The sequence below is a fragment of the Mugil cephalus genome, chromosome 15 (assembly GCF_022458985.1).
Source record: "Mugil cephalus isolate CIBA_MC_2020 chromosome 15, CIBA_Mcephalus_1.1, whole genome shotgun sequence".
In the NCBI taxonomy this organism is placed as follows: domain Eukaryota; kingdom Metazoa; phylum Chordata; class Actinopteri; order Mugiliformes; family Mugilidae; genus Mugil; species Mugil cephalus.
In genome coordinates this window covers 15,585,733-15,612,760 of record NC_061784.1, presented here as the reverse complement: position 1 = coordinate 15,612,760, position 27,028 = coordinate 15,585,733, and the positions used below count along the sequence as shown (strand labels likewise).

The 27,028-nt window shown below is 41.3% G+C and overlaps 1 protein-coding gene across 2 annotated transcripts in view; it reads right to left on the bottom strand.

The window, feature by feature from the left end:
* Positions 1-14,209: 14,209 nt before the first annotated feature.
* The window catches only part of LOC125020673 (polypeptide N-acetylgalactosaminyltransferase 10-like), a 66,902-nt gene continuing 54,083 nt past the window's right edge, over positions 14,210-27,028 (bottom strand). For both annotated transcript variants that reach the window (XM_047606088.1, XM_047606089.1), the window contains exons 7-14: positions 25,239-25,356; positions 21,904-22,011; positions 19,577-19,798; positions 17,693-17,809; positions 16,373-16,522; positions 14,964-15,198; positions 14,678-14,838; positions 14,210-14,545 (exon numbers count right to left, since the gene is read on the bottom strand). In XM_047606088.1, coding sequence (XP_047462044.1) covers positions 15,034-15,198; positions 16,373-16,522; positions 17,693-17,809; positions 19,577-19,798; positions 21,904-22,011; positions 25,239-25,356 — 880 coding nt within the window. In that variant the 3' untranslated portion in view covers positions 14,210-14,545; positions 14,678-14,838; positions 14,964-15,033. The remainder of the gene's footprint in view (positions 14,546-14,677; positions 14,839-14,963; positions 15,199-16,372; positions 16,523-17,692; positions 17,810-19,576; positions 19,799-21,903; positions 22,012-25,238; positions 25,357-27,028) is intronic.

Genomic DNA, 27,028 nt, shown 5'->3' with positions numbered 1-27,028 from the left:
TGCAGCGTCCATTTTACTGCAGCATGCTGCATACAGTGCAGAGCAGGGACCAAGATGATATGAGGCTGCATCATTATCCCCGAAGGCACATTCTGCTGCAGAGTCTTTGGGGGTTTTATTCACTCATAATCCACAGCTGCTGCTGCTGCTTCAAGGCTTTCTTACTGTCATAAAGAGGAGTTACTTTCTTCTGAACCAGGCTCTTTGGTGGGGAAGGTGAAGCAGCAGCTTTCTAGTCTCAAGCAGCTGTGAACATATCTCAATGTGAATTTTTTCCTTCCACTAACTCACAGGGCTTGTGAGTGATTGATTACTGAACAATGGGACTCGTGCATAAGCACAGATTTGATCTTAAATTCTGGGAGCAATTTAAGAATTTTTGTGACATTTGACAATAACTTCAGCCCTCCTATTGGTCCACAGGGGCTTAAGATGGAAGCTTACAACATATATTATGGATTAGGTAACATTTCACTGTGGTTTTGAATAAGTTAAATGGAGAATCATATGACGAAAGAAAGAAAAAGTACACAAATTGTATCATGTCCATGCTGATGATGTCCACGTCTGTCATCTGTGCAACCATAAAATCTTGATGTGGTCTGACTGAAGGTTTCCAAGGTAACGGATGCACAAATGCATTGGCTGTGCAGATCTTAGTGTGGTTTTTAATAACAAATATGACTGACAGCTCTGCCCTGGACTTGATGATTTTGACTTTTAAATGTCACTGATGTAGAATCTCCCGCTTGTCCTTATTCAAAGTGTGATTCTGTTTAAATCAGGCAGGGATTTCACCTAAGTAGGTATTTGGCGGGAAGAAGGGGAAAGGAAACAGCTTCCGACATGTGATATTTCCTTTCGTGGTGTTAGCCAGCAGCACTTCATTACTTTCCCAGCTCTCATGTCATATTTCTGGATCCAGAGTCACCAGAATGTGAGGCGCCCGTAAAGCTGGAGCTGAAAAACAAGCAGCTTTCCCTCGTTTATTATTTATTCACTCTCTCTTTTTACTCCTAGCTTCTTTTCAAGTCTAGTAAAACTGGCAGGTTGTGTTTATGCTCATCTCCTGTGTATTATTTATGCAAGATGGCTGTGATGAGTGTGCGTGAGTGCGTGAGTGAGTGAGTGCGAGTGGGTGGGAATTGTCAAACCGTACAGTAGGTCTCTACTGTATTGAAATGTATCCGAGTCTCAATGCGTGCCTCTACGGTTTGGATGTCAAACCGCATTTGTACACGTTTGACCTCATTCAGCCACACACATTATGTTCAAAAATAGCCTTGCTCCGAGCAGAGAAACATGCAACCTCTGTTTAACCTTCTTGTTACAGTATAAGGATGTCACAGCACTTCCTGCTTCAAAGAAACGCGGTTAATTTTGTTAGTGTTATCCTTTAGATGGTTTCGTTTGGTCTGGTGTAAACACAGCAATCGCCCTCTGCCCAGGAACGAATTAACCACGCTTAACCTGTATAGAGAGGGTGTTATTAGCCCGATTGCAGTTGCGGTTTGTTTGCAGTGCGAAAACGCGTTACGCATGGACCACTCAGTCAAACAACCACCCAAACTCACACTCTGTTAGTCTGCTTATTAGTCTGCACTGCTCTCTGTTCCTAGTAATGTCTTTTTATGGGTGTATTGTCTCCCAGGTGTTTTGTGCCATCTATATCGTATTGTTTGTCTTTGCACATATTGTTTGCCTCACGTTCTTGCACTGCTGGCACTCTTGCCTGCACTGTCTGCACCATTTGCACTGTTTACATTACATTAACATAGTCCCCTCGGTCCCACTCAGTCCCCAGGTTCCTCCGTCTGACAATCCAAAGAGCATCCCAGGTCTTCAGATCTCACTTTTTCAATCATATCTATCTAAGTCTGTCTCTTGCCATGCCCTCCACCAACCCCTTGCATTCCTCTGTGTTCCTTCCACGTGTGTTCCTGATTTCGGTCCACAAGAAAAAGAGAATTTGATGGACGAGGAGCTGCTTTTACATATCTTTCCCTCTATTTAGTGTTTTCCTTGTGGAATATCATAATTTCTTGGCTTCTCCATACAGTTAAATCAATTTCAATGTGATACTTCAGTGTCCAGATCCTTATTCAAGCAGTTTCAACTATCGGCTCGTTTCTACAGCTTCTGTGGTCAAAAGCAACATGATGAACAATTGGAAGCCACAGATTGATTTTTCTTTTCATTCTTTGCCTTTAGTGTCATTCGTGAGACTGAGTTCCTCCTGATGTTTATCCGGATACAATCAGCCAACACATTAAAACTACTACCAGGAGATGTAAATAACCATCTTGTGACAATTCAGTGTTCTGCCAGGAAACTGTTGGACCTGCATTCATTTGTGTGGATGTTATTTAGACATCTACCACCCACCTGAACCAGACCAGACGCCCCCACCAATAGCAATGACACTGCTTGATGGCAGCAGCAGATCCCAAACTCATCAAGTATTTGTGGAATGATCCACAGATGAGCCACAACTGTTTTGGAGGGACAAGGGAGACCAACACAATATAAGGAAGGTGGTCATAATGTTATGCCTGATCAGTATCTGTTAGACCAAAAAACAAAAAAACAAAACAACACAAAAAAAAAAAAAAAAAAAAAAAAAAAAAAAACAAGCAACAATACAGGAACATCAAGTACTGCTAGAAACGTTTAGGTTTATATTAAATAAGTTATTGCCCTGTATCAGTCGATGAGGCTTCATGCAAAAATGACATGTGCCAGAGTGATGGGTTAACTAATTTATACTAAGAGGCCATAATTTACCATCAAAACTAGGATGGGAATGAAAGATCGCCAGGGGATCGTCAGGATTTCAACTGATTTTAATCCCGCTGAAACATTGCAGCGAGAGAAAAAAAAATATACACTCAAGACTGTCAGTCATTTCAGAGAGAGATTGGATTTTTTATTGACTGTGAAAGAAATGAAATGCTGTGCAAAGGAAGGATAAAAGTAGCAGACTGAAATCTCTCACATTGGAATTCTTAAGCAACAATTCTGAAACAACACTCGGATTTCAAGTGTCAAACAACATGTGACAAGTACAGACGCCACTGAATTCTGAGAGAAATAATCCTCAGAATATTCCCTGACTCGTGTCTGCGCCGCTCTGCATCAGAGACTTGGGAATGCTTCTGTTGAATTGTCCGCCCTTCTATTAAGACCAGCCCATTGTTTTTTAAGGAATTCTTTTTTGAACCAGACCGAATCCCAGCAGAGGCCTCCTCCTGCTACAAATCTAGATGGAACAGACGTAGATGACAGACAGGGGGTGGATGGAGCCCGCAGGTGTGTAAAATTGATGGTGTGATTGCAGCTCTCCTCCAGAAGTGAAACTTTTTGTTTTTCTAGAGTGCTTTACTTTCCATTGTTGTACCACTACTGATGTCAGATTGTGGTGTTATTAATATGGCTCTAAACTTTTAAGGTTCACTGATAAAAGAGGTTTGGTAATCAGGAGTCTCTAATAGACCCCTTCATGGCCTTCACTGTGATGTCACAGCACTAGCTGGAGGCAAAACATGGAAGGGAAGTTTGAGGAAAACACTGTCGCTTTCAATTGTGAAAATGTCGCCTTGCTATATTTTTAGCTGTCAAAACTGAGATTACATACCAGAAATCAACAACACTTCTTATCAGATAAGATAAATGTAATGCATCATCAGTTTCTGTCTAGACAACGTTATGGATTAGACTAGATTGTGAATGAAATTACATTAACTTAATCAGTATTTGGGGGATTCTTGTTAAATGTTAATGCTAATGCTAACCACTCGCTATCACAATGCGTTTCAGGGGTGTCCAAGTTGAAGGTGCTTTACTACATTACCCTCCACAGTGGTTCTGGTAATGTCTTCGTAGGAGATGCTTCACTTGATCAAGACAGCTCCTTTGTGTTCATAAAATTATGTTAAGTTAATCATTTGAGGGATTCTTGTTTATGTTAATGCTAATGCTAACCACAGCGAGGCTTCACTTGATTAAGACAGACCAGACTTTGTCCCCTCTGTGTCCTCCTTTGGTCAGATTGTCTATTCAGCGAGTGAGGGTGTAGGGGTTGCTGAATACAGTCCCAAATTTTAAAATAACTCTCACAATCTTGGAGAGTGAGTGTATTAGTATATTCTCTAAAATATGCATTTTCCTCATCCATTCTTTGACTTAGACTCAAGGGAAAAGAGTCTGTTGTAATATGCTAACCAGCATTCACAAGCTATAGCGTTTGAGATATTTTGCCTCCAGCTAAGTCCCGCCTCTCGAAAAACATTGCATTGTTTACAAACTGTGAAGGGGTCTACAGTACTGCTCTCATGTAAGGCTGCTAATGTGTTTCCCCTCTTTGATTGTGGTGCAGCGCAAACAGTAAAAATGGTAACACAGCAAAAAAAAAAAAGTTAAATGGACAAACCAAAGCATTACATACAATTGCACCCAACATTTTTCGGCTCCAGCTTTTCCAATGAGATGTTCTGACAAAAATAACGACAACAACAACAACATAAACACTGTCATTGTTGTGGAATGGTCCTTGATAGGGAGAGTCATGGACGAATGATCGGCCGGGCTGGATTTTGAATCAGCCAGACTTCACAGGTGGAAACCAATCAGTCCATCCGCCCTTACAAAACAGCGGCAAGGGAGAGATAACGAGTACACGGCCCCTGCATGGCACAATATAACACTTCAGCTGAATCAAGTCATAGTAATGATCCCTCCCTGGGCCGCCAAGTTCCTTCCCTACCGAACATGTTGACAGCTTTTGGAAAAGCAACAGAGACGTGAGAATTCCATCTTAAATTCATGAGGGCTACAGCTAATATTTAATATTTCAGGGTGTAAAAAGAGAAGACAGATTGCGCTGCGAGCTGTTTGTATATTTGTAAACACTCACAGTTTATGGAGAGAAAAGGCTCGACATGACAGATTATTTAAAAGCTGTCAGACGGTCATGACACACTTTCACTTGCACCTATTAGGGCATCTATTCTTCATAACTGGCTGGCCCGACAAACACTCTACAATGCACAGTTTTCTTTACTACGATGCATTAGATGCACAAGTCCTTTTCATCAGTTTCTCCAGGGAAATTTAACTTTCATCCGTCACAGCTTCCCTCCTTCCTTCCTTGAAATAGATTTTAGGCCATTACAGGAGCAGATGGAACAGAGGAAATTGCACTAACTTTTTTCTTTTTTTTTTTAGAAAGTCATTTGGTGCGAACGCATTTATTGACATCACAGGACCCCATGAGCATTATCAACTGGAGCGACCCCGTAGTCCTGCAGAGCGCTCCTTCAGCCAAATTGAACTAATGTCAATGTGTGGAGACAAATGGTCAGATTCCATTTCTAGCTCGGGTAATGTCGCGCTAATGAACAGAACCAATTTCCACCAAATCAAAATTAATTTGCATGAGGCTTAAGTGCATCTGGCGGATACATTTCCATAAGCTCGATGGGCTTAGGGGCAGCACTTGAGGCGTTACTGTGCTTGTAATAACTGAATTAAATTTTTATTAGAAGCAACTAATTTCAAGTGAGGGAAATTACTCTGACAAGTCGGATGGTTTTTGGGACACCGAACAGAGGCGAGGCGGCATATTAGAGAGGCTTTTCACTTTCACGGTCCTTTATGTGACAGATTCATGCTGCTGAACATGGAGTTTCTGAAGGTTACTACGAGTGTGGCTGTGTATGTGAGCGTGGTTTTTAGTATTTGATTTAATGTCTGCTATAAAAACTGCTCCATGAAGGATTAATGAATTTTATGAGCTGGATGAAACTGAACTACAGTAAGTAGGTCATGTTTACAATGTAATGCCTGGAGATTAAAACAATCTTCACATGCACTGGTGCTTTGCCTAAATTTGGTAGAAAAAAATATCACATTTTTATAAAATACATACAGAATCTAATCTGTTAAATGAAAGATGTCCTGAGCTGTACTCTGGCAGCACGGCGGCATCCGAAATCGCCACACTGAGCTTCAAAACTGCTCAGCGTTAATTAAGGGCATGGCTGCTTTGAGTTAGATGTCACAGGTTGCTAGATGCCACCCAGCTCCACTAATTTACCACTTCTTTAACCATTTTCTTTAAATTAGACAGACGTTATTAAGAGTCTGGCATAATGGCGGAAGCCAGAGACACCGCACTGAGCTTCAAAACTGCTCTTTGGGAAATCCATAGTTTATGTCAAATTTGTTGTCACTGCATATAGAACAGGCACATACGCAGCGAAATGCAGCTAGGTATCTAACCAGGATAGACAAGAGCATGAGTATCTAATGGGGAACAACCCACAACTGCTGTGTTAAGTAAGCACAAGGTTTAGCAAGAGTAAGAGGGTTAGCGTTATGGTTTTGACAGGGATCGGGCCCAAAAGCAGACGCAGGCTCACAAAGGTCCAGATTTAACAAGTTTATTGTGACATGGTGAATAAAGTGGCGTCCAGGGATCGAGGCACTCACAAGCACAGAGGCGAGATGAGCAGGTGAGCGGACTGGCAAGAACACATAGGCAGGAGAACAGGATAAACTTAGGAGAAGGCTGTCACAAAGTGCGACAGAACATAATCTGGCCTTGCAGAAGCAACAATCTGATGAAGAACAGCACGGAGACCGGGGTATTTATGTAGAGTCTTAATCAGGAGATGAGCGACACCTGGGGCTGCCTGCAGGAGGAAAGTGGCCACGCCCAAAGCAAACACAGAACAAAGACCGGAGAGAAACGTGACTCATGTGGCTTATAGTCTTTTGTTTCCTTATAGCTTTACATAGTTATGATTTGGCTTTCAGAGCTCTGCCAAACTCATTATGTACTCAGATCATATAACAGTTTTATTGTCTTCCTTCTCTTCTGCCATATATTTGTTAGACTACAGTCTCTGTCCTGGTCCTGAAAGAAAGAATTGTTATACTTCGCTATATCCACCCCTTTCTTGCCATGTGTGATTTATTTTATTGTTAGAGGAACGAGCACCTATGTGCTTTGAGGACCTGGTACGAAAGAAGTAATCACCTCCACTGGATGGATGAGGATGTGGGCCAGGCATTAGATCCAATGTTTGTGGAGAGGAGGCAGAGAGGAGCTTATGGGTGACTGAAGTGTGAGAAAATCGATGTGCGGCTTGATCACAATCAGCCGGTGGATGTCTGGGTTACAGAATGTGAAAATATTGCCATGGAGATGTGAGAAATCAATCAAATACATCTGTTATTTAAAGATGAATTCCAAAAAGGGTTTTTGAGTAAGTGTGCAGAGATAAAAGGGAGAGAAGTGCCAGTATCGAGGAAGCATGTCAGTCACATTTTAAAGAAAATTACAAGCTTAAAAAATGACTCCAAATTGATTTTTAAAAGAAGCACAGATTAGTTTTTTTGTACGCACAAAAATGTTCATTATTTAATTTTTTTTTATCGTCACTAAATCCACTGTTATGCCAGGGATTGTTGAAAGGGGATGTGAGGAATGTAGAAAGTTTCCAACCTAAGCAGAAGTAAACTAATGGGTACACAGAGAGTAATAAATGACACCACTTGATCACAAAAATGCCCCCTGTAGTGCAGGGAACATCACAGAGAGGAGAGAAATAGAAGGGTGAGATTGTTGAATTTGCTTTGGTTGTCATTCACACACTATCAGATAAACCCCGCGAGCATTCAGACAAATGACTCAAATTTAGGACTGAGCACACCGAGTTACTGAGATGTGACTTTAAAAGGGATGAAATGGAATTAAAATGATAGACCACCCCGGGAGCGTGGGGGGGGGTGCTTCCTTTTCAGCGTTGACGCTTTCAAGTGAGCATTTCTGCGTAATCTCAGGGTTCCAGTATTAACATTCATCTCAGCTCCACCCTGCCAGTGTGAATACAGCAGCTTGGGTAAAGAAAACGCTGCTGATTTTCTGGCCCAAGTTTGCAAACGTCGTTCCACATTGTAGATGCAGGTAGATCAAGTGCCATTCTAAAAATATAAATGTTTAGTCTGTCATCGATCTCCATTACGACTTTTCACACGTGTCTGTTGTACAATAAAATGATGGACCAATTTGCTGGGACGCTTGAGATCTCTCCATTCATGTGTGAGCCACTGCAAAACTCCAGCAAGCTAAGTAGTTAGTTCCAATTTAAATCACCTAAAAGGGGGCAGTGCAAGTAATCAGAGGAAGCTAAGTGACCATACATGTACTGAATTGAATTGCTTAAATCAGGCAAATGTACCACATCGGTCATTTTAAAAGTAGTTTGCCAGCCAAGGATGTGTGGGCATCCCTGATTTGGATCCTCAAGACAAAAGTTAACTCTTTATGAGGTCAGTAAGTGGTAACTTCACTGAACTTCATCTTCTACATGAAAATGAAAATTTTTGAAACATTTGAAGTAAAAAAAAAGTCTTTGTGTGCCCTACAGTGACACACTAGGGTTAATCGTCTACATAAAGAAGACATTTAGAAGATCTAAAACCAGAAGCTACAGTGCTATTTGCATTTCACCATTTATAGTTTCTTCAGGGTGGTGCTTTGGCAATGTCTGCACATTCACAACAAGCAAAGCAGCCTCATAATGTTCATATGCGTGTGCAGTGTGTGCTTGCAGAGTGTGACATAGACTAATGCTAGCGGTAAGCTCCTGCGATGCCTGAAACGGTTATCGCCTAATTCTCTGGGGCGAGGGGGTGGGATACGCTTTGCAAACCTCATGCTTGTTTTGCTATTACAGTCTCCTTTTGCTTTTGTGAGGCACTGTATGTGTAACAAATAGTAGTTGCATGCACAGAAAGTTGCATGGAATTTTGGCCATCAGTATTTCAGATACTTCCTCAAGGACCAACACGATACTCATTGGAAAACTTTAGTGTGACGGGTAAAAGATAAGATTTAGTTTAAAAACAATGGTTCAGGATCAAAGTTTTCACCTGATGCTAACTCTGGAGGAAAATATGGGGTGGCAGAGGAACTGAAGAGGGGAACAGGTTTTGATTCTTCACTATCTGGCAAACGCTTTCACATTGGATCTCTTCTGCAAGCTCTCTGACTAATCATAGCAGTGATGGGAGTGGCTGACTCTCACAGTACAGTCATTTTTCCCTTTGATGCAGTATTATAATATCATCTCAATTATATGATAAAGTAATTGATTTATAGGAAGTGAATACACAGCAAAAAATGCTCAACGAACGTAGGCGTTTGTTCATTCAATACAATTCACAGAGTTGCAAACCTCTTTGTTCTGGTTCAAATCTGAACCATTTCAAGGCGTTTTGGCCAGTGTGAATTTTGTTATGTGCTATGACGCAAACCTGAAAGTAATCAGCACTGAGTCTGCAAAGACTCCTGTCTATCAAAGGGAAAGCTCAAATTTGGCAGCGGTTGCTGTCTGTCACAAACCAAAGTGGTTCATAAGTGCAGAGTGGAATAAAGAGGAGAAAATATCTGCACTATCGCTTTCTGTACTGAACATACTGACATACTTCCAAGAAAGATTACAGCAATGGTAGGACCATTTTAGCATTTAGGGCCGGTTGTAGACCTTTTAATGCAAATCATGTCCTTTCCTCACAGCTGACGGCCTAAAGTTGCTATTTCCTTCTTTTACTCTATGCATCCTGTGGCGATACTTTGATTTTTTTACGCTTCTAAAATCAACTTACTGAGACTTGAAACATTTTTGAGATAGGTAATCCATCACAGTGAGCACCGTGTCAGCTTCTCTCATTGTCAAAATCGCCAGGTGTATGCAGGGTTAGTCAAGCTAGTCTTTACAACTGCATCAGCATGCAATAATATCTTAATTTTGACAAAATATAAAAGTTGACAGTGTCGTGACAATCTCACTTCCTCAAATCTGTGTGATCTGACGGCAGAGTAGAGGTTTTAAAAACTGTAAGAATGACTGCGATGTCGGTTTTGCCGCAATGAAACACTGAGATAAAAGGTGGATATGTAGTGTATGTGGACACAGGATCTGTTCAGACCTCAAGAGGATTAATGTGTCTCCAGCCAGCGCGTGAAGTCCAACCTCAGTTTAATCTTCTGTCTGCAAAATAAACACCAACCTTATTTTGGATGAGGTAGAATATTTTAACAGCTGCTGTGATTAGTGGATTTGCGGCAGGTGTGTCATGACGTGGGGATGTGATACATATTTTGGACCAAGCTGTGAAATCTCTCTTTCTCACTGACACCACATAAGTTATTATATATCGTTCTCTGCTCTGATGTTAGATATTTCAGGGACAAATTTCAGATTGTAACCAAACCCTTGAGGCATTTATACGCACTACAGTCTTTTCAGGTGATCATTTATTTTTAAATAGTTCAATAGCTTTAGTCTAAAAGATCCTGCCTGACTGACCTCTAATAGGTGTTTTTAATCCTAAGGCACTACCCTACAGAATTTGGCCTTGAGTTCTGCCTGTTGTTCATTCAGTTATCCTCAATAAGACAATTTATAGAAAATGAATAGAAATAAATGAACTGGTGGTGCAAAAACACCAGTATGAGTGAAATGATGAGTACACTCATGCTACATATTTACATACAGCTTTCTCAGCTGAAGTGTCATTGAGGAGAGGTTTGGCTCTTGTACGAGAGCCGCTTTTGGCTGCGTGCCTGGTGCACGAAACCCGAACAGAATATATTGCATACTGTCTACTGTGTTCAAAGGCGGAAGTGACAGCAGCATATGTGTGTCGCCAACAAGCAGCGAGTAAGTGACTGCGGAACAATGAAGTGCAATTGCTGCGTGTTGCTGTCAAAGATGTGCTGTTATTCTGCAGATCTAGTCTGAGACTCACTCACCGCTGAATATGTCTATAGAAAGAAAAACAGTCATTATTTAACTAAGCGACTGAGCCTTGGACAGACATTGGAAAGACGGGAAAGAAAAACTCACTTCCTTGACAGAAGGATGATGAGAAAAAGAACATGTGTGCTAGAATGCTGGAAGTGTGAGGGGGACAAATCTTCAGGTATTCACTAGTGGTTGTACAGACAACATAGACAGGTGGGGAGCCCACTGGGTCACTGAAGCAGTTCATCAGCTGTGTGGAAATACTTCACTAAAGATGAAGCCTGTTCTACTGTGACATGTCAGTGTGGAATACAACTAAAGCACCACTGTAATGCACACTCATCTGAAAAGGCGTCCGATAACGCTAGCAGAGGGACCAAATCCTCTGGACAGCAGTCAGTTAACGGCTTCACCAGACACGCCATGGTGACAGAGGGAAGGAGGTTGCTCATCAACAATACAGACATTTAGCTGCACTACAAAGAGAAGGCTTCGGAGAAATATGGCAACGCTATCCCATTTAACATCACGCTGTGGAGTACTATAAGATAAAATTGATGGTGCTGAGTTGGCACCTGTTTTTATACAGGCTATACATATCTGCAGTGCACAGTATGTAGTACATAATCTGTGTGTTCTCAGCATATGTATTCAGGACAAAAGTATAGATTTAATTGTTGCAAAGTATTACTTTCTTTGGTGTTTTCATTATAAGTGACTAGCCTCTGTTAACGTGACATTCACCACATAACAACCCCTAGTCTTCACTGAATGTGAAATGTAAATACCAAACTGATTTAGTTTGAAGTGAAGAGGTTGGGTTACAACACCTAAAAGCATCCTTCCACAATCGGCCTCCTAAAGCAGCCAGGCATGTTAAAGGATTTGACCTCAAAATGTCCACAGGGTCCCGGGTGACCTGCAACCGCATTTTTCCATTTGTGTGTGACAGCGGGGGCCATTAATAGCAGCAAAGCCCTACGGAGGAGCAGGTTAGCTGTAATTATTCAGCTATGAGTGGAGCAGGTGTGTCACATATCTCGTGGCTCCATGGACTGAGTTGAGCAGAGGCAAAGGAGAAGAGTCAGGATGGTAGTCGCTCAGAGAGAAAAGCTGCCCTTTAACTGGGCGTCATTTCTTCTGTAATCGCCAGCATGCAACTAATACTTCTATTAGCTTGGTTAAAATGCATATTAATAAAATCTGGTCTCATCCTGACCTTTTTATGCGAATAAACCAACTATCCAGTAATTAAAAGTTGGCACGAAAGAAGAAAAGCGGTTTGGTTCCATGGCCAGTGCAGGACTTCTGTTTCAGGTTTCCCTTTTCTTCTCCGGCTTGCATCCTTTCATTTCATGCTGGGCGATATTCATATCGTATCATCAAAAGGAATGGGTGCAGTTTGCAAGGTTATTATATGATGGAGGTGAATGCGGAGCTGCCGGATGTGTAAGAAATGGAATTTGAATGACAGAGGGTCACTCCCCCCTTTTGTGTAAATGACTCGACGCGGTGAATTACACATGCGGCTACGGAGTCAGTAATTGTGAAGATTACCTGCCAGTCACTCGGAGCTCACCTCCGTGTCTCTTTAGAGCTCCTGTTGTCGAGGTTTCTGCCTTGCATCTTTTCAAACAAGAATGGAAATAATAAAGTGAATGAAAATATTATATTTAATCAAAATAGGTGTCAGCCTGTCCGCTGTGATCATTGATGCTCACGGAGCCGTTTTTGATTTATAAAGCAAGAATGAAGACATTCAGGTGGTCTTTAAGTCTGGAGTCAACACAATCTAAGATATTTCCTTAGATTTATAGCTGCAGATTGTGATGCAGGGGCTGCGATGGGCGGAAAGCGTGTCAATTAAAGCAACAGTCCCACTTGGATCGACTCCAAGCATTCAAGGAAACACTTGCCATGTCCCTCTGCAGCCCCGCTGGCCTTGCAGTGGCAGCGTACGTGTCTGTGGTTGAAACTAATCCTGCCACACGAGGTAGGTTTGCACTTTTTAGACCTTGCCTGGATTAATAAGCCTCTGGGCGTTGGTGTGACCATGTCCACTTTAGTGATTTTGGTGCGGTAACCTTGGTTGACTTCTGGTGTGCCAGGGATAGCTGATGAAAACTAGCAGAGGCCCAGGTCTTGGGTAGGGTAAGTTCTACATATATATATGGCAAGATTTACAGGCGCATCCACAGGCAGTCCTGTGCTGTTGGAGACACTGCGGACCTGTGCAGCCCATACATTACCTGCTGCATTTGCAGTGCTGGAGACACTGCAGACCTGTGCAGCCCATACATTGAGATGTGTAACATTGTGTCATTTTTATCATGTAAATGGTGGGATAAAATACAGTATCAGTACAGAAAAATCGACAGCACAAATCGGCCATTGGCCAATGCTGTTGTAAATCAGCATTGGCCCTAAAATATCCATATCGATTGATCTCTAGTTTGATTGTAGAAGTATTTTGGATGAGCTGACATGAGCTTTTTGTTGAGGATTTGTTGTGGATTCTGTGCGTGAATCAGCTTGCATATACAGTATATTGGTCAAGGGTGTTGAAATACCTACCTATTAAGATAAGCACATTTGTCAGTATTTGTATTATCTACAGATTTCTGAAGACATGTCTCGGGAGAACTCACACTTTCATGAAAAGTTTGGCAGTTCCTCCAAAGTAATTCCCCATTCATTTTCTTTAATTCCATGCTAAAAACCCCAAGGTTAGAGCAATTTCTGCAGCAGCCTCCCCATGTTTGTTTGACCTCGGTGGCTTTAGACGACCAATAAGTCCTCTGGACTCATACTCGGATATTGGATTTCGCACTCAGGTTGATGACTCACTCCGTCAATAAAAAAGTGAAAGTGCCGTATGAACTCTGGGCCTCGGCAGCTGCTGTCCTTTATGGGCAAATGTTAGCTTGCCGTGCAAGTTTCATCACCTCCGGACCGAGCCGAAGTGATGACTTTGTGTGGTCTCGACTTTATCAGATTTCCAATAAGATCTGTGCTTAAGTGCAGGTGCTGAGTCAAGGTGGTTAAACACATGCGGCTGGAGAGAAAAAACTGTGAATACACTGGTATGATAATAGATCAAATAGCACCACGTCATCCAGAATCTCATGTTCAAATTGATTCTATTGTTGTGAATGTTTTTTTATATTTATTTATTTGTTTGCACCCTCCATTCTCAAATATAACAATTAAGGAGTGTCACAACAACATTATGTTAGTTTATGCCTCTGTGATTGAGCTATGTGGACTGTTAGAAAAAAACGTCAGATTTGAAATATTCAAGGTTTTTACCTAAAGCCTTGAAAGTTTTATGCTATCCACAAACAGTCAGAAGGCACAAGATACAGTAAACGTATAAAGGAAACAGACGAAGCATCTCTCATTTTACTGCTTTATTATGTAGTGCAGAAAATCCACTTGTAAGATGTGTCCGCACAAGATATAGTTCCTTTAAAAACAATGCATTCTTGCATTGCATTTGCACGCTCTGCGGGAATAATTGTCCAGCATTTTCCCCCTTCCTCATTTCTTCCTCCATTTGTTCATAAGACACGAAGCTGAAAGATCCAGGAGTGTAAAAAAAATAATACAGTACAGTATCTCTGAAAGAGTTTGGCTCTTGTCAATCCTTCAGTTCCATTCCATTCCATTCCTTCATTTAAAACCACATTCCCTGGGTTTCCAGAATCTGGTCTCACTTCGGTTCTCCCACCCTGCAGGTCAGAAGGACAGAATACAATCAGTGAATCAAATATCGGTTTTCTCAGTATTTTTAAGAGAAGTGAATTGAAGATTGACTGACTGTAAGGTTCACTAGTGTTCAGGGAAGCGTGTCTTGCTCTTACCTCCTGTTACCTCACAGGCTTGTGCTGTATGATTGGATTCTGGACGTTGTTGCGTGCAGTCCCACCAGCTCCTCAGCTCTCAGGCAGCGCGCCGGATGACTACCGAACCACGGGGAATGTTTGTGAAGCTGTGTGTTTTCACATGGAGCTTCCATTCTTAACTGGATGACAGCAAAAAGACAACATTCGCTAACAACATGACGAATAAAGTCAGAAATCACAAACTGTCTATTTCACATCAGATTTGGCCATTGCATTTGGTCACAAGTATAAAAGTTTAACTCACTGCAACAAAGGTGATCACTGTTTCGTGATCTTTTTCTTTGGAAGACGTCTCATCTCACTGTTCAGTGACCTCAGTTGGTGCCCCGGTTGAAGTGCTCCAGCACGGTGGCGTTGGTCCTCTCGAACAGCCACTGCTGGCTGAGGGAGGAGGGGTCACACATGTTCATGAAGACTCGCCGCTCGCTGGGACTGCTGTCGATGCAGCTGTTGCTGACGGGGTGATACAGACTCTTATCCTGCAGAGAAATAAAGATGGGGCGTTTATGTACTTCTTGAAATAGTTTTGGTACAGCAATCAAAACAGATGTAATCACATGGGTTCATTAAAGGTCTTTTGCTGAATCCACATCCACATGTTTTCCTTGCATAAAATAGTCCTTGGAATTTTGTTTTTCCATTTCAAACTAATGTTTGGCCACTTTTATATCTCAGTATTGTAACTGGAGTTCATCTAACTGTTGAGGTCATGGTTTTCAATCTTATTCTTGATTACTTCTACATCATTTATAATAGTTCACAGTCACAGCATGCAGATAATCAAAAACAAATAATGATAGCTTGAGCTCCTGCAAAGCCCCTGGGTATTTTTAAACTTTTAGCCCTCACAGTTGGAGTGATACTATACGCTGCAAAAATAGACTGAGAAGAAGAAATATGCTTCATTTCACTTATTTTAGGTGCTATAATCCTCATTTTCAAGCACCGTTTTTTTGCAGACTACCACAGCTGTGTCCTACAGATGTGATGAGACTAGACTTTGACACTGACTGGTTGAAATCAATACCTATATTGCATCGCCATTGTCACATTTATCTTTGTATTTCACCAATTCATTGAAACTGTTCCTTGATAGTAATGATGCTTAACTGACCAACACTGATTAGACCATAGGACCATAGAGGAACATCGGAGCTCATCCTAACAGACTCATCCATCTCCCACAGTGAACGCTACTTCATTCATACCAAACTCTATACAGCTGTACAAGAACTCACCTTTTTGTGACAAATAACTGAGTTATTAATGTTAATGCACATTATTTCAACTTATTAATATTTCCTATGTATATAGTGTATATTAATTTAGGACTTTATTTCTTGTACATTCAATATATGCAAATTTTGCAAAGTTTTGGTTATACTATTTCATTTTATCATATTTTTACTTTTATTTTATTTTTTAAAGTTTTTTAAACTGAGTCCTTTATCCCATTTTCTTTTTACGTGTGGTTTTCAAGAGTGTCACTCTCAAGCTACTGTGACTAAACAATTTCCCTTGTGGACGACTGAAGTCTCTCTAAGTCTGAAAAGAGGAAAAACTACTGGAAGAACGCTGTAATAAACGTCACCTTATATATTTATTTTATTTTTTTTTTAAAAATGCACTGACCCTCCATCCCCATTTCTGTACCTTTCTGTAGCGCCACAGCTGGTTCCCCTTCATGCCGTGACAGTCGTACAGGGTGACAGGGCTGCTGTGGGACACCGCATCGAAGCACACCTTCCTCGTATGCATGGGGTCACCCACCCGAATATCCTCCCTCCAACCGAACGTTAACACCTGCAAAGAAAAGATCTGCGCTGTAATCAGATTGTTTCTCTCATTTCCTGTCACAGTTGGCGGGATTGAGGAGAATGAAAAAAGTCACATTTGATCATCATCCCTGTCTTTGGAGCAGCAAATATTTAGCTAGCAAACATTACCATGCACATTGCCTAATATTGTTATCAGAGTAGAGTGAAGCTCGTGGGTAGTTGCTCGCTGATTTTAGAGGCCAAAAAGATGAATAGTAATAGAATTCATTATTACACAGGATGAGATGTGACAATCCCTTGTGCCAAAATCCGAGGCAAAACACATTTACATGACCAGTCCAACTGAAAAACCGACCAGCAGGCTAGCAGTCAGCTACAAACTAGCAAGCAACAGAAAACACCAGCCAACTAGCCTAGCCAACAGCAGTAGGTAAGAAGTGATGGGATATGTAACTACATGTCAAACACATCTCCCCTCTGCAAAAACATTTAGAAAAACCAGTCCAACTGAAAGAAAAAAAAAAAAAACACCAGCAGGCTAGCTGTCAGCTACCAACTAGCAACCAAGAAGAAGACACCAGCTAACTAGCCTAGCCAACAGCACTAGGTAAGAAGTGAGGGGACATATGACTAAATGTCAACTAACACTTCTCCCCTCTGCAAAACACATTTAGAAGCCCAGTCCAACTGAAACAAAACAGAAAAAACAACCATAAGGCTAGCAGTCAGCTACCAACTAGCAACCAACAAGAAGACACCAGCGAGCTAGCCTAGCCTAAAGCAGTAGGTAAAAAGTGATGGGATATGCAACTACTGTACATGTCAACCAACACTTCTCCCTTTGCCAAGATTCAGGGCAAGACACATTTTGGAATATTGGAAAAGTGAATTTTAGGTGTACAGCAGTTGTGGTTGTGGTCCTTCAACCGATTAGAGACAATTTGTGGTAAAAAATACACTTCCATGTTGATGATTGACTGTTCTGTCTATCATCATCACATGACGCCTGCCCAGATGATTTCACAAGTCTGCGGGATCTTGGCCGGAGCACAAAAAGTTCCCGGCAGAGTGGTTCCTGGCTGCAGTTGTGGAGCAGCGTGGCAAATTCAGCATGAAATAAACGTTGGTACTGCTGCACATGGAGAGGAAGAAGAGGAGTAAGTTTACAAGAGAAAGTGTAATGAATGACCCTCACCTGTCCGTGACTCCAGCCCACTTCACCCCTCCCTTTCACGCAGCTCTCCAGCCGGATGGGGCTCCCGGACACAAAGTGTTTGATCTCCATACACATGCCGCTGCCCACGCTCCGTATCTAGACAGCACAAATACATTTACACCCACGCACACAAACCAGAGCACACAATGTCAAACAGACAGACTTGTAGAGCGCGCGTGTATCAATATACTGATCACAGTCTTTTGTCTTGTGAATGTGGATTCACGCTCCTCTGTGTTGTCACCTTCATTCACAGCGCTTTATTCTTTTTTGTTCACCTCACATGTAAAGGGGCCAGAGGCGTGTTAGGCCCCCGGGTGTGTATTCACGTTGCCCCAGTGGGGAGCTACAGCGTTTTTTCCATTGTTATCATCAGGAACTTAGCTGTCATTATCTACAGCTCATTGCACAAACCTCCCTCACCTGTGTTTCTCTGTAGCAAAAGAAATGATCTTTGCTGATTAATTCATGAATCATTTCTTAATAAGTTGTGTTCGTCATACATACAGATCACACCACACCATGGAGCGGTGTTCCAGCCTCCAGCCACTTCACCTAGCATGTGTTCAGCTATACTATTAATGATGCAATTTCAACAGCTTGTGTGAAAAAATAATGAGAATGATTAAATTGTTTAAGGTGACTTAAAGTTTTAAGGCTCACAAAGTGTTGTCATGGTGGATATGCAAATTTTAACCTGTTGTACCGGAGGCAGAGTTTGCAAAGAAGCGTTGAGGCAATTTAACAAAAAAAAAGAAGAAAAATGAAGAAAAAGAAGAGTGAATTAAAAACTGCCGACATTTTGAAACAAATTCAAACAAAAAATACAGTTTTAACTTTACTTTTAGTCGGGGAAGATACTTTATAGTCAATTATAACTTCCTTTGATAATTGTTATTCCTATTACTTTTACTTTTTAAAGTTTTCATGTCTGAAATGGGAATAGTAGTCCAGTTGCTCTACACCATAGGTCTTCAACAGGGGGTTTGTGACCCTTTGGGGGTCTGCGGAGATACTGCAAGGGGGTTGGTTGATTAGACATTTTTTTATATATATATATATATATTTCTTTCCCCCACAAATTTAAATGTCTTTAAATACACATTTACACGAATCCAACATATTTTAGTAAAGAGATAAAAGGAGGCAGATGATGTTATCTTTCAGTCAGCACAACAGTGCACCATTTCATACAGAGCGCCACACTAGACCTGTCAATTTAAGCCTCCTGTACACAGTAGGCCCCGCCCCTATCGCTGCTAAGCCAATCACAAGGCCACATATTACGTATTACGCTGACTCTGACAGGTTCCCCACAATTGGCCAAGAGCCTATTGAGTCCCCAGGGGAAATCCAGAAGCACTCTGCAATATTAGCAGAAGAGCAGCTAACAGCAGCTCCCATCAAACACCTACTAAGGCCAAAATAGATACATACTACTGTTACATGCTTAAAACAAAACATAATTCAATCTGTGTGTTTTTTGAATGGCTTAATATTGAATGCGAAATGATGTTAATAATGTACATTTATAAATAGCACTAGGCCGAGTTCAATATATATATCATATAGTAGGTAGGTGCTTAATCTCTCATCAATTTGAGGTTCCTTGAGCTGAAAAACCCTGAAGAGCCCTGACCTACACTATTCTATACTGGAGTTCAGCTTTTTTGGATATAAGCAGTGAGCAGTGATAAAACATTTTTTATAACTAGAGCAGTAGAGACCTTTTTTTTTTACCAGGGTACCTGGTTGTGGACATTCAACAGACTGCAGTTTTACGTGCTTCCACAAACCCATAATGTTTCCTCCACTTGCCCATTACAGCTCATAAACAAACTAGTGAACAAATCCAGCTCTCACCTCTCCCCATGCAGCAGCAGGAGGCTCCACCGGCGGGTAGTGTTTGGGCAGATCCCAGGCCACCTCGCTCATGAACCACTTGAAATTCTTGCAGTTGAGTCGGTTCCTCAGCTCCTTCTGTGGCGTCATGTCTCCCGCTGACAGGTGGCGGTACTCGGGCCGGCGCTGGTAGACGTATTCGGCGTATTCGTCCATCCAAACCTCTGCCACGCGTTTTAGATTCTGGAAGGATGTGGAAAGATGAAGTCACTAAACAGCCTACTTGTCTTAGATTCCAAGTCTCCGGGGCATCTCTGAGCCTTTCACACATTAAGTCCTGCAGTCAGGAGGATCTTACAGAACCACATTGGACTGCTTTGTGAATGCAAACGCACTCTGTTGTGACAATGATATTGATTTCTCCAGAACTATCCAACTTATCAGCATTACTTTGATACTTTGTTATACAAAATATTCACTGCTGCTTTTCCCAAATCTAAACCTTTACTGATTAGTCTCCTTAACCTCCTGAGATCTAAACCTTTATTTGGTATGTGTTTTTAATTCCTCCAAGGTATTTGGGATTTTTGGGAAAACTAAGCATCATCTTTGAACAGGAAGTAGTAGTTTTGGAAAAAAAACAAAAAAACGCTGTCCTCATATGTGGACACTAGGATTATTTCATATTTATATTATAAAGAAGTCACCAATGTGTGACAAATATAAAACTGTTTATTTTAATACCTGAACATGGCTGTGCAAAAACAGAATTGCAAACAATGAAGTCCCAACGTCCTTAAACGAGTACTTGCTAATTAGCAAAAATTGCTAATTTGTTAAATTTGCGTGTCATATCAAACTAGACATGTTAATAAGCATAAATAAATAAGTTTCAGCCTTTGCTATCACTAGGCGGCAGACTAAAGAGTCCGCTAATGGTTTAAATGAAGCAGAATAAACTGCAATAACACCTAAAACTTAACGTCCCCATATGAGGACGCGTGGTCTGAGGAGGTTAATTCAGTTTTAGTAGGAGTCAAATTTTAATAAAAAAGAAATAACCTGCTAAAGAACGCTATATTCCCCTGATAATGAAACAGCTTTGCTTTTGTACCAGGACACCACAGGGTTCATTGCTACCCACAAGTCAAAACAACTCAGGGCCATCGGCATTCCACTGAAGCCCACTTTAAAGGCCAACGGTCAGAATTAAAATAAGCAAAACAAAAGCCAGTAACTTTCGCTTGCATACTGAGCCAAACTGAGCCGAGTTCCAGGCCGCAGCAGAAGCATATATAATGAATGCGGCTCAGCTGCACTTCAGATGATTTAGCTCTTTTAGAAAATTCCTCATTCCGCGTAGTTACTTGGAAGAAAACGAGGAACAAAGCACTTAAGCTCATTCTTCACAGTAACACCTGCAAAGCTATAAGTCGTAGATAGGGGATACATTGCATACTGCTGCTTCTAGCCCGGTGGTCGTCTTTTGTTCGTGAATGCTCAGCTGAGTGTAAAGTACTCCTGTACATTTGGAAAAGAGAGTAGTGCACTTAGTAGACGATGCAGAAAACTAAAACGCTGCCATTCCTTATCCTGCACCACTTAAAGGCTGCCTCACACATCGATGTGGTGTGTGTGAGTATAGGGTTTATGTTTGCTTGTGTGCTTGCCTTAATATTGTCTGTGCACCGTGTTTTTCACAGGTTTGATTTTCTGTTTTGACCTGTTGTCACTGTCAAGCCTGCAGCTTAAATACCTCCAGGTCTCCACGTTTTCTGTTCCTAGTGGCTCAGCTTACGAGCGTTCACTTCCTGCTCAGTCCTTGCCTCCCTTTTCAACCCACGTTGGGGATTTTGCTTCAGTTCCTCCCTGTGATCTGTTCCCTTGCCTTGTTTTCGCAAACTTGTCACTGCGTTCTTTTGCAAATGAGGCTCTTTTGATTTTTTTTATTTTGGTCTCACAACTCATGCTGTTGTGTCCTCATCTTTGTTTTTGTGCACATGTATTTGCATGAAAAAGATGACTTTTTCCATCTCCCCCTGCACTCCAACAGTTAAATATTTCCTGCCACATTTGCCAGGATAGTACAAAGCCAAATACGCTGTATTTGCAAACGAAGAGTCCTCTGTGAATCCTAAGTCTAAACCACCTATTGAACTTTAGTTCTACTCAAATTAAAATGCAATCGGTTGTGTCATGACTCAGACGAAGCAGAAGTCATATCACGCGGCGTGGTACCGACACTAAACCTCAGCATTATACTTTCACAACACAATGAAAATCTGCGACTAATCTGCTGCATTGCATTTTGTCATGATCCGCGGAGGCCTTACGGTGTGAAGAAATACCTTTGCCAAGCTGATCCCTCCGGGGACTTTGTAGGGGACGTACTTCCGATAGATGTGTCCTACCCTGGAGCAGGGGATGTCCTCCATGCGACCACCACACATCCACACCTACAGAGAGACGCGAGGAGGGAGAGGAGAGGACAGAGCACTTTCATCAGAGGATTCTCTATTGTGTTTAGGAGCTATGTCGATTTTAAAAATTCAAAGGGCTGAAAAGTTAGAGGAGGATGAAGGGAGGAGATGATCAAGGAGAAAGAAAGGTGGCGATGAAGTTGAGATGGCAGCTTGGAGCAACAAAACCAAATTGTGAAGGTGACGGCATGGCCTCACCTTGAAACGGGAGATAAAGACGACTTGTTAAAAGTCTGCATTACTGCAGTGTTTAAACTTTCAGAAGTTTATCAGCACGGTACAGCATACTGTCTCGTCAAACCTTTGAACCTACACAATTATTCATTGGGGTTTTAATATGTTTTAAGACCTCTAATATGTTTATCTAAAAGCGGGCAAATTTTAATTTCCTATTACGCATCCATCCCACAGAACAGCGACATCCGACAGTAGCTCTTCATTTTAATCCTCCAACTACAATAAGAACAACTGTAATGATTCTCACACTTGGCTCGCGACGTCGAGAATAAGCCGTCAGAAAGAAAGAGAGGACGCGACGAGGACGGGGAAGAAAGGACGACTTAGAGACAGCGGGCGAGTCGGAGAGGGGCTTTTGTTTTTTTAAACAATGGCAAAATGAAAAGTGCGGAACTGAAAAGACGGATTAAAACATGAAAACAAACAAGGGACGCGCGAAGAGAGAGGTGTAGCGCCTCTATTCCTGCAGTGTAAACGTGTGTTGTTGGGAGTTTAGAGGCAGGGATAATAGAACGTCAAGTGAACGACGGAGAGAAACTGCACAACCACATAATTCACTGTGGCTTTGTTAATAAAACATGTGGCTACGAGACAAAAGCCTCCATTGACCGAAAGTGCAACACAACACTTGAGCTGCCTCTTTTGATGTCCAGGAATAAAAAAAAAGTAAAAAAAACACATAAATGCCTGCAGTTTACCATGTTTCAGTTGCCCGCTCGTGTGTTTTGTTCCCACATCATGAATAATAACGATCTTACAAATGCCTCACAGCAACAGATGTGAAGTCGGGATAAAACTGGATGTTAACGCTTCCAGATTAGCTGGTGCGATGAACGTGAATGTCATCTCGATATCATGGTCGTTGTGTTGCACACGGTTTGACACCTGACTGATCAGAGAATCTTGAAATTAAATAGATCTGGCCAGCGCATAATGTTTCATGGTGTTGCCAGGGAAACAAGCATTGCACTGTTAGAAAAAGTCATATTTTGATGGAAAATGTCTACAATTTTTCACTTTTTCTAAGTGTTAGCGGTAAACAGTTAGAAGTAAATTAAGAACCCAATGTTATTTTACGTATTATGACAATAATTACAAATTATGCTTATTTCTTAAAGAAAAAAAAATCTCTTTCCTTAATCTCCTTAAATACAGTTGTATTGCTTATTCACCGTTTGTTATTTCTATAGATTATATAACCTAATTTTAGCCCCGTCCCCTCTTAATTGTCTGCCAGTGTAAATAAAGGTTAAATTAAAAATAAAAAAATAAACCATGCCTTTTTTTTTTTAATGTATGCCTTTAGAAGAGTTTTCTTCTTCCAACCGTCCACTTACTTCCAACTTTTACTTTCTGAATAAATACTCTTTTTTTTTTGTGTGTGTGTGACTCCATCCACTGAGGTTTAATTATTTCTGCCCCCAGAGCAGCTCTGTCTCTGCAAAAATGTTTGCATAACCGCAACTCCACCAGAGAGCTGTAAGGAACTTTTACGCCTCTCGCTGTCCTCTCTCCCTGCATGTGAGGTCATGCTGCCTCAGAGCTCCAAGCGACACATTATCTCGCCGTGTGAGCAGGAAACGCCTGGTGTTCCCACACCAGTGTCAACCAGGATGGAGCTTTAGATTAACAGTGAACACTGAATAAGGTAATTGTGTTTCGCATGCAGGCAGAGCCTTGCTGTCGGTGGGAGCAGCAGTTTAGTTGTAAGGATTAGTATGAGAGCCTGTTAATCTTCTCACCTCAGGAGACTGGCTGTCTGCGCTATATCAGCTAATGGGGATCTTAATAAAATGGAAACCAAATTGAAAATTGGAGGGTATAAAGCAGACTTAAGAGGCTATAGCTACGCGTGTGCTGATGGCAGAATTTCAGAGTGTGATAATCTCGGCCAAAATAATAACCATGGTGTGGGATATTATCTCAGTAATTACTTAAACAAGATGAAAAGCTCAAAAACAGTATTAAAGCATAAGAACTTTCCTCAGCAGGCTCAGCAGTGGGTCATTGATGGCATTAGTTGAGGCTATCATTTGTTTCACTCTCACAGCTTTGAATAAAATCCTCACCTTTAGCACAGGATTCAACGAGGGTGCAGCTCCGTCCGTAATATCGCACAAGGTGGACTCTAAATCCTTAAGTTTGAGTTTCAAGTCTTAAAGAGCCATGATGCTGTTTTAACTTTGTGCATCACATACAAACGTCTTATGGTTCCAAATGTGAATGTTAGCTGTTCCTATAAATGATTTTAATGAACAGACGTTTTAATCGTTTCGACTGTTGGCTGGATAAAAAACAGGACTTGTGCAGCTGTCTGCGTATCTGTGATGACATTACTCTTTCCAAAACAAACAACACAGTGATGGAGGAAATGAGAGGCAGATTAATTTATAATTAAAACGATTATTAGTTGAATATAGAATAGTTCCAAATGAACTCAGCCTACGACAGTGGGAAAACATTCCGCCATAACATTATGAGCACTGACAGGAGAAGGAAATAACATTAGCCATTAACCAGACACCCCCACCCCATAGCAGCGACACCCCTGCAGGATGCTGACACAGACACAGACACAAAAACACTTTAGGAACAACTCAAAAACATGAAAAACAGCACAAAGCGTTGACCTGGCCTCCAAATTCACTGGATCCCAAACTGATCAAGTATCTGTGGGATGATCTACAGAGGCTCCTCTCCTCAACCCATAGGACTCAAAGGAACTCACTAACAACATCCTGTTGCCAGACACCGCAGGACACCCTCAGAAGGCCCATGTCCACTATTTGAGGAGTCACAACTGTTCTGGAGGCACAGGGGAGACCTACACAATATTAGGAAGGTGGTCATAATGTTATGCCTGATTGATGTGCGTCATGTGCTTTGTAGTATTCTTGTGTTCTTTCGGGACCTGACCCTGGAAGCCAGATACTAAAAGGAAAAATAAAAAAAATTATGCGTTTTACCTTGAAGGAGATCTCGTACTGTTCTCCTCCCCAGATCTCTAGACCCGTGTCGTATCCTCCCAGCTCCCAGAACCACTTCCTGTCCACAGCAAACAGTCCACCTGCCATCACCGGAGACCTGTGAGAATAAAAAGCAAAGGACATTAGTTACTTGCAATGCATTGTGTGTTACAGCTTTAGTTGGAACCATTTGCCTCCCCCTCCAACAACTGAAATGTCAACTACTTGTTGATTATCAAAAGGAATTAACTGAGGCCCTCAGATTACTTTATAAACCTTGAAACGTTTTGCACATGTACTGTATTTCAATAGGAGTAGGAGGTTTCAAAAGATCAAGTACAGTAAAAGCGTCATTCAGTTCTGCAGTAAATACAGTACAGTTTGAAAGAAAAGGAGTCGAGTATAGTGAAAGGAGTCTCACAGCTATTTTTCTGTCTTTGACTGAAAACAAGCAGAATCAACTTAAATAACACGGTTCAGTGTCGTAATGTAACTAAAACAAGGTCAACCTGACTCGTATGGTTTCTTGGAGATGTTTCAACTCAGTAGCTTGTTCTGTTCTTAAATACTGGTGGGGAGTTGGTGTTTTATTATAAGTATATGTAGCTGCTGCCCACCTGAAACTCACATGACTAGGGCCTTTAACAAAAAGATACCGGTAATTGTACGAATCACTTTTGATCCTGTTTCTCCAATGAAAGGTTCTCTAACAAGCCATTACTGGCCAGAGAGGTTCTCAATGTGTGAAGGCACAATAGGTACAATAAGAGAACTACAAACTTTACTAAAGCCACTATTACATGTTGAATAAGTGTATGGCCTTATCTGTACTGGATAAGTATTAACTGGGGACATCGTGTGAATTTAAAAATCCCCCTGCTCCTGTGAAGATAAGTGAACTCTGAAATGATCCACGGAGGGGAAATTCATAAACCAGCTTTGAATCAGCTCCGCTTTTATCGATGCGTTGAACACGTTCCTGCATCAATAAATAAAATCTGATCCATAATAGTGTGCTGCTGTTGCATGTCATGCATCTTATCATCATTCAAGATTTCACCATGGGCATCGATAACTGGTTCTTTTAAAGAACCGATTTCAACTGGTTCAATTCACTGATATCATTAGCCTTCATGCTTATCGTTTCCCCTTATCGATACCTTTTGTGCCGAATCTTTACGTCCCAATGGCATCAGTATCAATAAAATCTTATTGATGCCCATCCCTGGTTTAGAGCATGCTTTTTATTTTTATGCAGATTTAATAAAACACATCCCAAATTAACCAATACTGTTCCTGGAGTTCTGTGTTTTGACGCATATCGTGGGTAATTTTCAATTTACATATTATGGCCATGGCTGTTGTGCACAGGTTTAAGATCAGAGATGTTATTATTCAAATTACAAGAGCTACTCAGTGAGATTAATCCTGTGTGAATAGGGCTTAATTGGCTTAATTCTGGAGTTCCTGGTACCACTGTTTGTCCTTTTCTGTGACTTCTGACTACAACTGCTTTTGCTCGATAAATGATAACTTTCCAAAGCCAAATTTAAAACCTTTCAAAAAGTAAGTATCACGTACTTGTCAGTGACATGTATTTATTTATATACAGAAAATGAAACAGGGGTTTAAAAAAAAACAAATGAAAGTGCAGTTTGCCGTGCAGACAGTAAGTCAGAGTGCATGTATTTATGGTGCCACTATTTCTTAGCAGATAATGAAAATGCTCTGTGTAGTGCAGAACCAATTAACCCACTACAGAGTGCCGTGGCTTCTGTCTGCGGTGACAA